The 15,748-nt window shown below is 33.2% G+C and overlaps 1 protein-coding gene across 6 annotated transcripts in view; it reads right to left on the bottom strand.

Annotated features, from left to right (window-relative positions):
- Nucleotides 1–15,748, bottom strand: part of HCN1 (hyperpolarization activated cyclic nucleotide gated potassium channel 1) — a gene marked incomplete at both ends in the record, with an annotated part of 345,716 nt that overhangs the window by 126,367 nt on the left and 203,601 nt on the right. For all 6 annotated transcript variants that reach the window (XM_080933839.1, XM_080933840.1, XM_080933841.1 and 3 more), the window contains one exon: nucleotides 11,378–11,539. In XM_080933839.1, coding sequence (XP_080789965.1) covers nucleotides 11,378–11,539 — 162 coding nt within the window. The remainder of the gene's footprint in view (nucleotides 1–11,377; nucleotides 11,540–15,748) is intronic.

Here is a 15,748-nt window from a genome sequence, read left to right as displayed (position 1 = left end):
TTCTCGCACATTATATTACTAATGGAAAGTAATTTATTATTAGTTAAGCCTACAATGAAATTTTTATTACAATAATGATATTTACCTTGTTATAGTATAGAAAAAAACAAAAATTTTTATCAAATATTTATATATATTTTAAGAGAGCTACATATTTAAAAGTTTTTGTTAGAATTTCACCGTCATGATCTATTACAAATTACGTCAAATCCTGGATCCTTCAACAGCATAAGATATGATTTGTCAAGATATACTGCACCTCTTTCTTGCTTTTGTTTTATATTACTATTACTATTATTGTTGTTGTTGTCATTATTATTTAGGTGCTAATGAGGGACAGAAGGGTGTATATCTGGGTGGGAGGGGAAATTAGGAGGAACCTGAAGGAGTTGTGAGATGAAACGATAATCAGAGTATATATCATATAAAAATAATTTCAATAAAAGGAACAAACATAAAATATTATATTTTATAATTTGGCATATTTTCATCTTGCATGTTACAACTTTTATATATTTTATAACACACCAATGTACTTTAATGCTTTCATTTTAAAATCACTTTTAAAAATTTAGGTAAAAAATAATGTTATATTATGGCATCCATGTATATAAATTTTTAATCACCCTCTCCCTACAATGTCTTTGCTCCTCCTCCTGCCTCCTTCTTGATGGTCTCATTCTATCTCCAAGGATGCCCCTTCTGCTTTCATATCTCATGTAGCCCATGTCTCCCTCAAACCTCTTTGGTATCCTCCCAAAGACCTTTCTCCCTTTTCTTTTGATGCACAGAAAATGTATGCATGCATACATGTATACGTATATACATGCATATGTACATGCATACATATACACATATTATATCTTTTTAATTTCTAAACATGCTGAAAAAGAATAAGGTTTGATTATTGATAAAAGTAATTCTTGAAGCATAAAGTTAATCATCTGTATCACAATGTCAAATTCTTCCTGCATTCAAGTGTCCTTAGGCTTGGACATGAATTACGTTTGAAGGTATCATTTCGGGAGTAGAAACAGAAAAAATAAGTACTGGTTAGAAAATAGTTCTGCAGTGTTCATTCCTGCTAAAACTTAATTCACACTTCCCATTTAGAGAACACAGCCAATGTTACAATTACTGGTATATAATAAAGTATAATAAAACTGCAGATACAAAAATCTTAACCCATCATGTTTTCAGCCCGAGCTTGTAGAATTCTCATCTTCATCTTCTCCTCCCTCTCCCAATAGGTTACAAGGATGTTCTGGTTACCAAATGACAATTGATTTGCTTGGACTAAGTTTATTCTCTACCATAGCCAGGCCTCATTAAATATAACCCTGAAATTTAGTATATTTTCTTTTTGTTTTAGAAAGCATATTTTTTATGTTTTGAGTTAGATGTACCTTTGGCATCTTAATTCAGCTTATCATCAATATGCCAAAAGCATATCAGATTTAAAGACAAAGTGACGTACATATCACTTTGTTTTTCCTGTTGACAATCCTACCAAAGTTTATAGATTGGGATGAGGTAAGGTCATAATCAAATTTTACCCTACTCAGTTTTTTGCTTCCTATAAATAAGGCAAAAAGATATAACTAACTATATTTATTTTCCACAAGTTCTCCAATAATATCATATATATATATATATAATCAATGTACGTGAAATAAAAGGAGACCAGTATCATATGCCATAACTTGCTTTTTATATTCAATGCTTGTCTGACCACAGAGAATTTCTCTGAAACAATTCCTTTTATGAATCAAACATCCCAAGCTGTAATTTGCCACATCTTGGTCTGTTCTCTGTGTAAACTATTTTCATATACACTGGATACACAATTCTAAATTTTCTGTGTTTTTTTAAACTCTATGGGACTAGCCTACAATCTCTTCTCTAACATTTTACTATATAGAGCATAATGCATATGTGCAAAGGGACTGAAGTCATTGTAATAGCAGAGTCCTGACTTATGAGTGCAGTTTTGTTAAGATGTATCTGTCAATTTGGTTTAAAACTTTCCCTTCTACAGAAGACAATCTTAACAAGATGAAATGTGTTCTACTTATATTCTGCTCCCTCACAATTGGTGGATCCCTGAGGGAGAGTTTTACATTTGTGGATCCTTCTGTTAGTAAACACCACTAGTATTTCTCTCACCCAAAATGCTCCTACCAGGTATCTTTGTGGCCTTAGGACATATATTTAATATTCTGCAGACAGCAGCAATGTAAAATCAGTTTTGCACTGAACTTATCTAGATTTCCCCCCTGCTAGATTTATACCATATACATTTGGTAACTAATTATATAATTCTCCATTCAATTATGTGAAAATAGGGAATTTACCTTGCATAAATATAGACTATAAAATATATCTGCATAATACAAATGCAGACCTCTTGGAAAGATGAGAAATCTATATGAATTGCATGATATCTGTGAAGCTGCTAGTAGAGGAATATATAGCAAAGAGCTATTTATTTCATATCCAACTAAATATCATTTATGCAGATCCTATTATACTACTGCCCATATAAACTTAAAGTATTTTCAGGAAATGCAAATATACATAATGTACAAGACATGAAACATTAATTTTTTTTCTATTGCCTGATACCTTAAGGTTTATGGAGATAGTGAAAGAAGAAATCTCATCATTCAAAATAAGCACAAGATTTTTAATATACATTCATGACATTCCAAATCATTTCAGTGGTACACAAAACTCAAGAGCTGTTTTCTCTGAGCATGCACCCATGTAGCTGACCCTGGATCAAGCTGGACTAAGACCATGATATATGATGGTAAGGTACTTAAAGAGTAATTAATGAAAGCTGATAAACAGCTCTTTTGGTCAGTGCCTCTGGTCTTTTGCTTGTAATCAAACTGTTATCTGTTAGGTTTTAAAAAATGTGAATAAACAAAAAAAAAAAACAAAACAAACAAAACAGAAAATGAGTGCATTTTCTATCTATTTCAATTTGTTGGGCATAATTTTACATAGCACTTGTGAACATTTCAACAGTATGTGTCAATCTCATTTATAAAAAATAATTTGCCTAGATCAATATGTGAAAAATAGAAGCCTGCATAATAGGGTGTTTTCTTTACTAACTTTAGTTGGTACTCTGGTGGGTAATTTCTCAAGAGATCCTTCTTTTAGACATTTGTTTCTATGTTTAAGGACCAGTGTTAATTTGGGCATGGTATGATATAGATGTATTGCGTTTCTATCATTAGAAATGCTAAGATAAGAGGTTTGTAAGTTAAACTAAAGCCCAGGCACATTAAAAGAAAGCTTGAGCCATAAAATATATCAAACCATATACGCAGACTTAAAAAGAAAGAATGAATACATATAAACAATGGATTAGAACTTCGGTCTTTTCCTTATTTTTGGATTGTTTAATTGAAACAGAATCTCGGGTCACCCTGGGATGCTCTATCTCTCCCTATGCTGTTGAGGATGACATTGAACATTTGATCATTCTGCTTCTAACTCTTGAGTTCTTTAATTATTCACATGCACCATCACACCCAATGTCATGTGATGCTGGAAATCCAAGCCAAATTCTGAACAGGAGTTAATGCATACTACCTAAGAACCCTAACAAGGAAGCTGCAGTCCCTTGCTTTGGTCATATACTTCTAAAGAAACTTAGCAGAATTAAACTCAAATAAATTCTTCTGTATTAAAGAACTGTAATCCAACCTAAGTTTCTGCAATGCAAATTTAATTAGAAAACAAAATGGGACATTAGAAATTTTTCCTATATTTTCATCCCTATCAAATAATTTATACACGATAAGGAAGAAAGGTGTTTAGAAACTCTTCCACTTTTGGCCGAGGCCATGTTTCTGTTGAACAAGGAGTGTTAAGGAGGCAGGGTTTCCTAATGGACAGAAAAAAGATGGCAAACTAAAATCATAGCACTCAGCAGGCTGCTGACCTACTTTATTATTATAAGTTTATATTGGCTATGAATGCATTTTTTTTCAGTAGAGCTACAATGATTTGTCAGCAAATTACTTACCTTTTGTTAGGACATTTTTAAAAACTCTGTTATGACAGTAGTTTCTATTTTGGAAAAAAAGTCAATACTACTGTAATAATACATTTCTAATACAGATAAATTGAAATATAAAGTACATTACTAAACCCCAAGAGAGGAGAAATGTTTTTCCTCTATTCCTAGTTACATTGCCTTGGCATCTTTCCTTCAGTCTATTAGTTTAGTTACATTATTGGAGAATCTCATTATATAAGTACTTCAATGGCCAGGGTACTTAAAAATCTTCTAGTCTGTCATCAGTAGACACTATTATCAAACTAAGTTTTACTTATGAATATATATATATATATATATATATATATATATATATATATATACATATATATATATATATATATATATATATAGCTTTTTTCTCAAACTATTTACTTATAAGAACAGGTAATGACATTGTTTATATGCTGCCCCTAAACATTTTTTGATAATTGGAGATTTGAAGCTAGAATTAATTGAGATAACTTAAGATTCATTATTTTCAAGATCACTCTAAAAAATCCAGATGATGATAGTTGAAATGAGCCCTCTATTACTGTGTGGTCTCTTGGTTTACACTTCTTATAACCTTACAATTTCATCTATTCTAGATTCAGAGCCACCATTGACATATCTTCAAGCAATTATGGAAAAAAACATCACTGCATAGGTTGTTAAGTAAGGTTTGAAGAGACTGTGAAAATGTCTTAATTTTCAAGGGTACTCAGCTTGGTCAACAAAAATCATGTACTATTTTACATCACTTGCCCCATACTCGGGAGTCTTGAGGGTAAATCATACATTTTGAAAGGCTTCAATTTGTATTTGTTTTACCAAAAGGTGTGCATATATTTCAGTTGCTTCGGATTATAAATACTCTCAGAATAAAGCTTACAGTTTGATAAACTTTTCACATTTTTCAGCACTCTGGGAAAAGTGGTATGAAGGAATGCTTGCTGGAAAAATGAGACGAATGAAAAAAAAAGACTTAATTTTATTCCTCACTGTATGCTTGGTACCTAAAATCAAACATGCGAATGAACTTGTATTGTCCGAAGTGGTAACTGCTAATAACCACTCAGCTTATAGAGGTGGAACCCAAACACAGAAAAGTTGAAAAATACGTCTAGAGTCATAAAGATTTTTAGAAGAAAAAATTTGTTCTGTAATCTGTGTCTCTACAATATGTTCTGCTGGCATTTCTTTTGTGCATCTCTACGAAATCTTATGATTACGAATTAAGACAAGCCTCTGAGAAGAAAAAAATGTTAAGAATGGTACACGTTCAATGCTTGATCATGTAAGTGAAAATCGACAAGTCTTACACAGCATATGGCACATATGCCGATGGTTACTTTTAACTAGAAAGGAACTGTAAGAGTGTGTGGCTATTTGGGAGAATGCCTTCTAGACTGTCTTGAATGAAAGTGAAACTGAATAGTAGCTTGAGTTTCCAATTAGAAATCTTATATATTATATATGTATCTATAAAAATAATGTAATATATCTCAGATTATGAAATGTATATATAAAATTTAATATATATTAGTAATTTATATTTATTAATTATATTATTAAAATTTTATATTTTATGTAATAATTATATATTTACAGAACTTTTTATATTTTTGTAAGCAGATTATTTTAGTATTATTATTTCACACACTAGTCTTCATAGACAGTGTTGATATTTCATTACCATAATATAAAAATCACAAAAAGCACATTTATTATTTATTTGAACATCTACAATATGGAATATATTACATTTACAGTGAATAACTTGGTACTGTGTAAAGAACAAATGTATATAAAAACTGCAAAAACAAAGTCTGTAGGCTAAATTATTAGAATAACAAATGTTTATAGATATATTTCAGGGCATGCTTAGTTAACTTTCTGATAAAGTACTACTTCCTGAGCATTGTATGAAAGGTTGGACAAGAATCTATGGTATAAGCATTTAAGGCAAAAAATGTGATGTATAGAATATAAGTCGTAGAACAGTTACATGTTGAAGAATCCAAATAAATCTATGAATATGGCCCCAAGCATAACTTAAATCCAAATGGATCAAAAACCTCACCATAAAACGAATTACCTTCTATATTGAACATAATAGTATTGAAAATGGGAAATAACCTTGATGCAATGAGTTCATTAGCACAGGAGCTAAAATTAATAATTAATAAGTAGGACTTCAGGAAACTGAAAATCAGTCTAGATGTCCCTCAACAGAAGAAGGAATAAATAAAATATGATCCATATACAAAGAGAAATATTACTTAACCATTAAAAAATTAATCATGAATTTCACAGGTAAGTGGGTGGTACTAGAAAAAAAAACATAATTGAGTTAACCAGACCCAGAAAGACAATTTATGGACTAACCTTTGCTTATGTGTAGATATTAGCTGTTAAGTCAGTGGTAACCAATCTATAATTCATAAACCACAGAGATTAGGTGTTGTGTAAGGTACCTTGTGAGATGGGTGTGGGTGGTACAAATGTATCTCTACTGGCAAGTTAAATAGGATAGATGGGGGGCAACAGGAGCAAGAGAAGTGTGTGGAGAGGGAGGGAAAACAGGAAGGATGAGAGAGAAACAGCTGAAATAAAGAAGGGGTCATATGGGAACTTAATGTTGTAGAAACTTCCTAAACTATAAACAACTACCTAGGCAATATAAATGATACCGTCAATAGAGGGTTAGACAGAGCCCCATCTATTCATATATCACCAACTTTAAGTCTAATTTAGTTGTTGGTTTTATTTGTTGATTTACTTATTTGTACACTCCAGATTTTATTCCCTTCCCAGTCCACCTCCAATTGTTCCACATTCCATATCTCCTCCCCACCGCCCCTGCTCACCACCCTACCCACTTTACCATAACTCTAAACTCCCTGGGGCCTTCAGTCTCTTAGGATTAGGTGCATCTTCTCTGCTGTATACGTGTTTCGAACCACCTATTAGCTGGTTTATGCTGCCTGGTTGGTGATCCAGTGTTTGAGAGAACCTGGGGTCCAGGTTAACTGACACTGCTGGTCCTCATACAAGGTCACCCTCCTCCTCAGCTTTTTTTTTAATGGGATCCCTCAAGCAATCCACCTTATTGTTAAGTAACAGAGTGTTCTCCACAAACAAGATACCATTGCTGAAGATAACACCTACACAACTCATCATTTTTGGAGAAGTTGATCAGGTGCCCAGATAAAGCCATCACACTTATATGTTAGCATCTTTGGTACAGGAAGGAACTTTGCATATTACCATAGGTAACATAAAAATCACCCCATCCACAAGCCCTTTGATCTATAATGTTGTCCTGCCTAGAAGGTACGATAGTCCAATAGTGGCACAAATCTCATTGGAGTAATCAACTAATATTTGATTTTACAGAAAGCTCATTCAACAACATGGAAATTATAACACTGTTCAGATGGCTAAAAACCTGATACCAGATAACCCAATAATCTAGGAAGAAAAATATACTGATGTTCTAAAAAAATCAATAAAATATCTACTGATGACATTCTGCTATACGTATAGATCAGTTTGTCTTGCTTAGCCGGTATTAGAGAAGATTCCCCTCAGAACAATGGAAACAAATACTGATCCACTGCCAGATATTATAGAGAGAATGAGAGATCTTGGACTGCTCAAAATCTAACTGAGATGTGTTCACTAAATCCCTCATCAGAAGGCTCAGGGAACAGAGAAGAAGTGGAGGCAGAAATAGTATAAATTCTAGAGGAGATGGAGGACACAATACTGAAACAAACAAATAAACCAAAAGAAACAAACAAGGTCCTAGGTCCTCGGCACATATGTTGCTGATGTGTAGCTCAGTCACCATATGGTTCCCAAACAACTGGAGCAAGACGATGCCAAAAGCCTGTTTGGGGGTTATGTTCTAGCCTGGCTGCCTTGTCTGGCCCCAGTGGGAAAGGATTCACACTTGATGTTTTTGAGTATCTAGATACCCAGGCGGACCCTACACTCTCATAGCAGAAAGGGAGGTGTATCGAGGGAAGAGATTGTAGGAGGGAGTGACCAGGAGGAGGAAACAGCAAACAATATGGTTATAAAATGAATAAACTAATAAAAAAAAAACAATAAAACCGAGTTCCTCTAAAGAATCGGGATCAACCCACATATGAACTCACAGAGACTAAGGCAACATTGTTTTCACCCAAGTGGGTCCTAGAGATAAATGAGATTTACACATACCCCATTATCACAACCAAAACACAATTTCCAATCGATAACAAAAGTAAATTACAATTTCTTTTCATTCAAGCGATTATCATTTGGAAAGCATCTACTCTTGAAGGTAGTCTACATGCCCTGAAAGAGATGATTAACTAAAGAGGAACTCTTTGGCATATTCTTGTCTCATACACTTGTGTCATGGCTCTAGCTTTTTTAAATCTTCTCTTGGGTGGTTCTTCTGTTTGCTTGTTCTGTCCAATTCTGATGGGCTAGTGTTTGTTCTATTTTACAGATTATTATATTATACTAATTATTTTAGGGTCACTTATATATTAATTATAATGTATTTATAAGGCTTCCTTGGAAGTCTCTCATTCTCATATTTTTGTTTGTGAGTCTAACACTTAATGGTGAAGCCATCTCTCCAGACTGCTTATTTGTCTTCTAATGGCAGACAGAAAGAGGGTGGATCTGGCTGGGAGGAGTGCTAAGGAGCAATTGGCAGAACAGAGGGAGAGGAAAACATTATCAGGGACATCACATGTGAAAGCATTCTGTTTACAATAAAAAACAATCATTCAATATTAAAACAATAATCTCATATGCTTAGCTTACTAATAATAATCTCATCTACCTTACTTAATAAAACAGAAACACTGTAATTAATATAGTTGATTTAGAATGTTTCTCTGAAACCAAGTAACAGCCTTCATTGAATCAACTGCTGTGAAGTGACTTGTGTCTCTAGGGCATGATTCATCAAGAGCCTGTGTTATGAGCCTCAGGTTTCTAATACATGAGCCATTTTACTGTCATGAAAATGTTGTACATCATTGACCATGCAATTTAGCCATATTCGCTTAAATATATTATTTTCATATCATGTCTATAAACTAAGCTTATGGTTAGATGTTAGTAAACACTTTTTTTGTATTACATGGTCCATGTTGAAAAGTAAACATATGTATGAAGTATTCAAAACATGCCATACTTATAAAAAGTTCTTGTACCTTATATATCAGACCTGATTTCAAGTCTCAAGTTTTTACTTTCAAATTAGATTTATTCCCAAAGAGAAAAAAAATCATTTTGATATATTTATTTAAGTATTAAAATAAAACACTGAATTTAGAGTAGTTATCATTGCATATGAAATGTTATGATTAAGGTTTTGCTCTAATCATACTTCTTAATTGATCTATGTAGTCTTATTTTAAAGATATTCTAGTGTGCATTGGAAAAGATACAGTCAGATATATATGAACTCTACCTATGACTATGTGTTCTATTCATGTAAATGATGATTCAAGTAATATCTGAAAATTACAATAGTATTTTTAAAAAGGAGACAAAAATGATTTGCAGCTTTATAAAGTTATTTTGTATAACAATAGGAGATATTGACAATTGAAACTTGAAAACTTCTAAACACAACACAACATGTACCAATAACCAGAGTCTCTCTGCCACTGCCCCCCCCCTCTCTCTCCTCTCTCTCCACTCTCTCTCTGTCTCTCTAACATACATTAATATATTCAATCGTGCTAAAGAAATGTACTAAATACATTAAAATGTTGATTGCAAACATGTGCTTACCAGTAGCTACATAACACATCGCTCTTCAAAATAGTTATACAATCAAAGGCATTTTGTAGATATTTGAAAAATCATTCTTTTGCTTTATTCAATGATGAAAACTACATTTATTTTCTGGAACATAACTTGAAGATTTTAAAATAATAATCATTTGCCAAATAAAATGTTGCATTTTTGTCAGCAATGAGTCACTTCTGGAATCAATTCTCAGCTTTCTGCTCTGCACACCATCAGCAACCTGATGACAGACTGCCTCCTCTTCTCTCCTAGACAGAATCCTCAGCCCTGTCTTCCCCATTTATGTTGTTTCCTCCGAGGTAAGCAGAGGAACATGTAAAGGCAACATTGCAGATTTGAATTGTGATCCAAGCCGTACCGACGCCTTGCACTGTTCTATATGAACTGTCATGAAATTTTAACGATGATTGGTAGGTTGAAAGAAATCAATGTGTGAGGTGCTTTTTGAGCTGGCATCTGGGATTCTAATGTATTTCCTGAAAATTGGATTTTAGAAACTTAACTCAAGAATCTCTCAGGTTGGCAGATGGACGCTAATGGAAGTTGGGTGTCATTAAGGCAGAAAATAAGGGTTATCTTCAACCTTCTGCCACATGAAAATTGCTTTCTCCCTGCCTAGGAGGTTCAGACACAAAGTGTCACTTTGCAACTGGAGCCTGAACATGGAAGTGCCTTGAACACTGCTGACCCCCCAAATCATGAGATATCAATTCCCATGTTTTACAAACTTTCCAGTCCAGTGTTCTACTATAAAAGCGCAAATATGTAGAATAGCACAGAGGACAAAGGTAAAAAAGTAAAATCCTCTTGGAATATAAATTTGGGTGAAAGGTCAAAAAACTTAAAATTTATGCATCTATGAATGAGTGTGGGAGGTTACTATATATTTTATGATTATCTATCAACCAGGTGATTAATACATGATTTGGAGAAAAGTTATTAAGCAAGCTCTTGGAATGGGGTATTTAAGCAGATGTGAATGAAATAAAGGACAGTCCAAAATGATATCAGATCTCATATCAATGTATTATACATTTTATGTCAAAATATTTTGTTAAATAAAATCCAACTTGCATTTAAAATATTTATATATTTTATGAAATGAAGATTACAATGTATCTTTCCCATTAAATTCTCTTGCTATATCCACAAACTGTACTGAAAATTCCTCAAACTTTATACATACCTAATTCACAACCATGAAAATGTTTGTATGGGTATTGTATTATGAATGCGTGCTTAAGTTAGTCAAATAGAGGATGTCTCAGCATTCAAAGTAAAACTATAAAACAGGATGTTGCAGCACATATATTAGCAGAGACACAAGAACAAATTTAGTTATATAAGACTGGTTCATATAATTTCACATCCATGGAAGAAAAAGTTTTTATGGAAGAGAAAGCTGACCACTCTAGCAGAAATGGGTTGAAGTCTTAAGAATAATATTGAAAATTAAGAAGAAAAAAAAAAAAAAAAACGACATGAGGTACTTACAACCATTTTATTTAGAGAAACCCAGCAGTCCGGTGGGAAGTCCTGCAGCAGGGGAACCAGAAACTGCAGACAGCCGTCCCAGTGGCACAGAAGCAGCATCATGCCAATGAGGTTGAAGATTCTCACCACTGCGCTGGCAAGGTCATAGGTCATGTGGAATATCTGCAAGGGGAAAAAAAACCATATAACAAATCAGGCATCCTACTCACAGTAGAGCTGATGTGAACTCTATGCATGAGATTAAAAATAAGAAAGACTTTTCAGTTTGATAAACAACTTACTGTGTTTTAACCTTCTCATCAAGGCTGGCCATTCTCCTTTATGAGTGTGAAAACCAAGTATAGTATTAGAAACAATGACTTTTGAAATTCCTACGAAAACGGATGTATCTAGAGAATATCATCCTGACTGAGGTAACCCAGTCACAAAAGAACAGAAATAATACGCAGTCACTGCTAATTGAATACAAGCCTCAGAAAGCTCTGAGTACTGAAGAAACAACGCACAGACCATATGAAGCTCAAAAAAGGAGGGGGACAAAAAGTGGAAGCCTTAGTCCTTCTTAGAAAAAAATAATAAGTGTATAGCACCCTCGCAGAGAACGGTACACCTAGACCTTAAATAATAACTCAAGAGCTAAGAAGATAGCCTTGTGGCAATTTTTGATAGTTAAAAGTCATTATGTTTAACCTTTACACACCAAGAAAACTTTGACTGTGTCCATGTTACATTTTGTTTTACATGTACTTTATGATCTTTGTAAATAGTAACATTTCAATGCATGCTATAAAACCTTTAAAAAATAAGGAAGTGACAAAAATATATTCATATATATTTATGCTAAAATGCTTTTAATAATCTCTACATGTGTTTCTGTTTTTTTTAAATAAATTTGTAAGAAAAAATATATACGATAAGTAAAAATGTGACTGCATTTAAAATAAAGCAAGTGCTGATGTCGTCAGAAAATACATAAGACAGAATACAAACTTTAACTGAGAATAATGTTGAGGGTATGAGGTCTGAGAATAAATCTTTTTTTTGCTTTACTTTGCATTATTTATTATTATTATTATTGTTATTATTATTATTATTATTATTATTATTATTATTATTATTATTATATTCACTTTTTGGTTAGTAGACTTGAGATTCAGTAGGTAGCTTTCACTCTGTTTCAAATTCTTTGTTTATAGTCTTTTTTGAAGTTAAGGAAAATATCCAAGGACTACAAAATATAAGAAATCTCTGCATTCAAAACTATGAGATATTACTAAAGGTAAGCCGCAGTGCAGTTCCAGGCTTCTGAGTGAAGAGGCTTTTGTAACTGTTCAACCTGCGCTTGGATGACAACCTTACAGAGAGAGTGGCTGATGTTCTTAAACGTGTAGTGTTTTAAAGTATAATATCCCATAGAAAATATATTTTACAATAGGAGATGTTATTTCAAAAAACACAAAACAATGCCTTTTACATGTTCAACAGAATGTCAACAGCTGAAACATAATTCACACTGTTTTTTAGATTTTTTTTTTTAGATTCTACTTTTATTTTTTCAGGTTTTACAGAAAATAGATACAGAACCAGCATTTTGCTTTTATCAGGTTAGCATTCGCCCAGTGTGGCAAGACAGAATGCACCTGGGAGCAAAACTGCCTTCTATGCTAAGATTCCAAATGTTAAGAAGTTAGAAAGTGAATGAGTTCACTAGAGAAAGCTGAGAGAGTGAATACAAACACTGAAATGTATGAAATCACATGAAACTTACTACAAACTACATGTTCCTAAGTCAATAGGATACACCCGCTTTAAGAAATTATCTGATATATATATATATATATATATATATATATATATATATATATATATTTGTTGAAAAAAATCTAATTTTAGGGCTGGATACTGGTATATCTGTATTTCATGGAGAGATTAAATAAAGGCACATCTACTTTTGCTTGTATTCAACAGATTATTTTTAAACTTGGTATATTATATGAGCATAAAACTTCTCCAAACACTATCTACTATAACTATAGCAAGGGAAATTCATCTTCGTAAAAATATATAAACTGTTGCAAACTCTTGTAAAGGTAAGGTGGAAGGTATTAGAAGCTAAAGGAGGCTGGGCACTGATTTTGCTATTATGACACTGTACACACAATATGTTTTACAACATCAGTGGACAGTTCCTGAGCACAGTCACATGGCAGATAGAGGATTAACTCAATGCGAAATGAAAGCAAAAAGTGCCGGGTGTGGGAAAGAGCTTCCAAGGCAGTAAAGGAAGAGTGGGAGGGAAGAAATGCATGGGAATGGCAAGGGGTAGGGGAAGTCATCTCAATGCAATATATGCATGGGAGATGTTGTTAAAGAACTACATCTACAAATAAAGTTTATAATTACAATACAAGATCCACTGTGTGCCATTGTGGTAATAGCTGATAACAGTATATTACAAACAGCATAATTACTAATAGCAGATGTTAAGAATTCTTACTTCACAATATTAGTATCAAGATAAAACTAATAATGAATAATATGAACATGAGTAAATCATATCACTACATTTGCATATATTAAAATGTTATGTTGAATTCCATAAATAAACTTTTGTCAAATAAAAGTTGGAAAATAAAACCTTATTTAAAATGACAATAAAGAAAAGTTTTACGGCATGCCTTAATTTTGATTTGGCTTAGTATTGGCAAAGTTACAAAAGTGTTCTTTTTGTACTGGTCTCTCACATTTTTAATTAAAAACAGACTTTTCTCACACTATATTTGAATCATGCTTTCCCTCTACTAACTGCTCTCAGATTCTTTCTACCCACCCCAGTCTACATCCTTTTCTCTCTCTCTCTTTAGAAAACAAACAGGTAATGAAATGAAAACATAAAGAAAGAGAGGGAGGGAGGGAGGGAGGAGAGAGGGAGGGAGGAAAAGCAATCAAGAAAAGAGAAACACACACACATACATACATACATACACACACACACACACACACACACAAATCATATAAAAACACAAAACCAGAAACCATAATACACAAGAAAAACAAGTAAGACAACAAAAAACCTCAAAGAAAGCAGTATGAGACAAAAAGTCTACATCATACTGTGGATTTTGTGTTCTGTTGGGCACATGGCCTACCTTAGTGTGATTAACATTTTCTGTGAAATTTCATAAGACAAACTAATATTTCCTTTGCAAGTGGATGTCAATTGCAGATAGCATCATTGATATTTTAAGCTACAACGTTATAGAACGTGAAATGTGTTACATGCTTGTTAATCAATTCTAGAAAAGTGTTTCTCAGATAATTTCTCATAGCACCTTGGATAGTATTAACTTAGAAATGTTAGGATGTGGGGAGAATCATACTTGATTCTTAAGTGTTTCTGGCTTTGTGCATTTATTCAACTTTGTGTGTGTGTGTGTGTGTGTGTGTGTGTGTGTGTGTGTGATTATTCATATTTTAATTCTTTAGCACTGGAAATTTGGCCCAGAATGTGGGTCTGTTCCCCAGTGATTTCTTTCTTTCCAGACTAGGTGAACTGATAAATGGAAGAAGATGGTTCTGATTCTACTTTTTGTGATAACTAGAAAAATGAACAAGCAAAAATATAGTTTATGTTTCCACTGTTGAGATCTCCTGGAATATCTATTCCTTTCCCCTTTTCTCTGTAGATCTGTGAAGATGTACTGTCTTGTAGTGATGCCATATAGACAAACAGATGACTTCTTAAGTCTTAATGATGCTCCTATAAGAATTCATAAAATTGCATCAGTGACTATTAAGCTTGTTTTTATAGTGGGACTACTATTAATTCCTTTTCTGACAGTCAAAATTGCAATGAGAACTCTGCCAGTCTCCCATGTGTCACTAGTTAATTAATTGCTCTTAGATGGTAACCAGACTTTCTCCTACTCAGAGCACATTCCAAAAGGTAGTAAAACAATTAACCAAAGGCTAATAATAAAAGGAAACTAATGGTTTATTATATGTGCTAGGATTGAAGATAAAATATTGACTGGGTTTATCTATACAAAACTTTACTAATGACTTACTTATGGTATTCAACTTACAACCTGGGTAGCTGTGACAGGTGATGGATATTTCCTAGATAATTACTCCTAATGATATGCACATACATATTCACTGATGTAAATTTCTATTTCAGGTTCTGATGTGACTTTATATATGAACTTTGATAAACTTCTAACATGTGATAATTTATTCTGACAGAAGTTTTAAGTGCTGAGGACAAAGAAATGACTCAAAATTGAGCTGAGAAGAAATAAGCTGTGAGAGGGAACTGAGCTGAGAACTGGGCTGGGGGAAACTGATCTGAGCAGGTTTTAGACAGAACCC

The sequence above is a fragment of the Micromys minutus genome, assembly GCF_963924665.1.
Source record: "Micromys minutus genome assembly, chromosome: 20".
Taxonomy (NCBI): domain Eukaryota; kingdom Metazoa; phylum Chordata; class Mammalia; order Rodentia; family Muridae; genus Micromys; species Micromys minutus.
The sequence above is the reverse complement of the archived record's forward strand: the minus strand, read 5'-3'. Positions and strand labels throughout refer to the sequence as shown.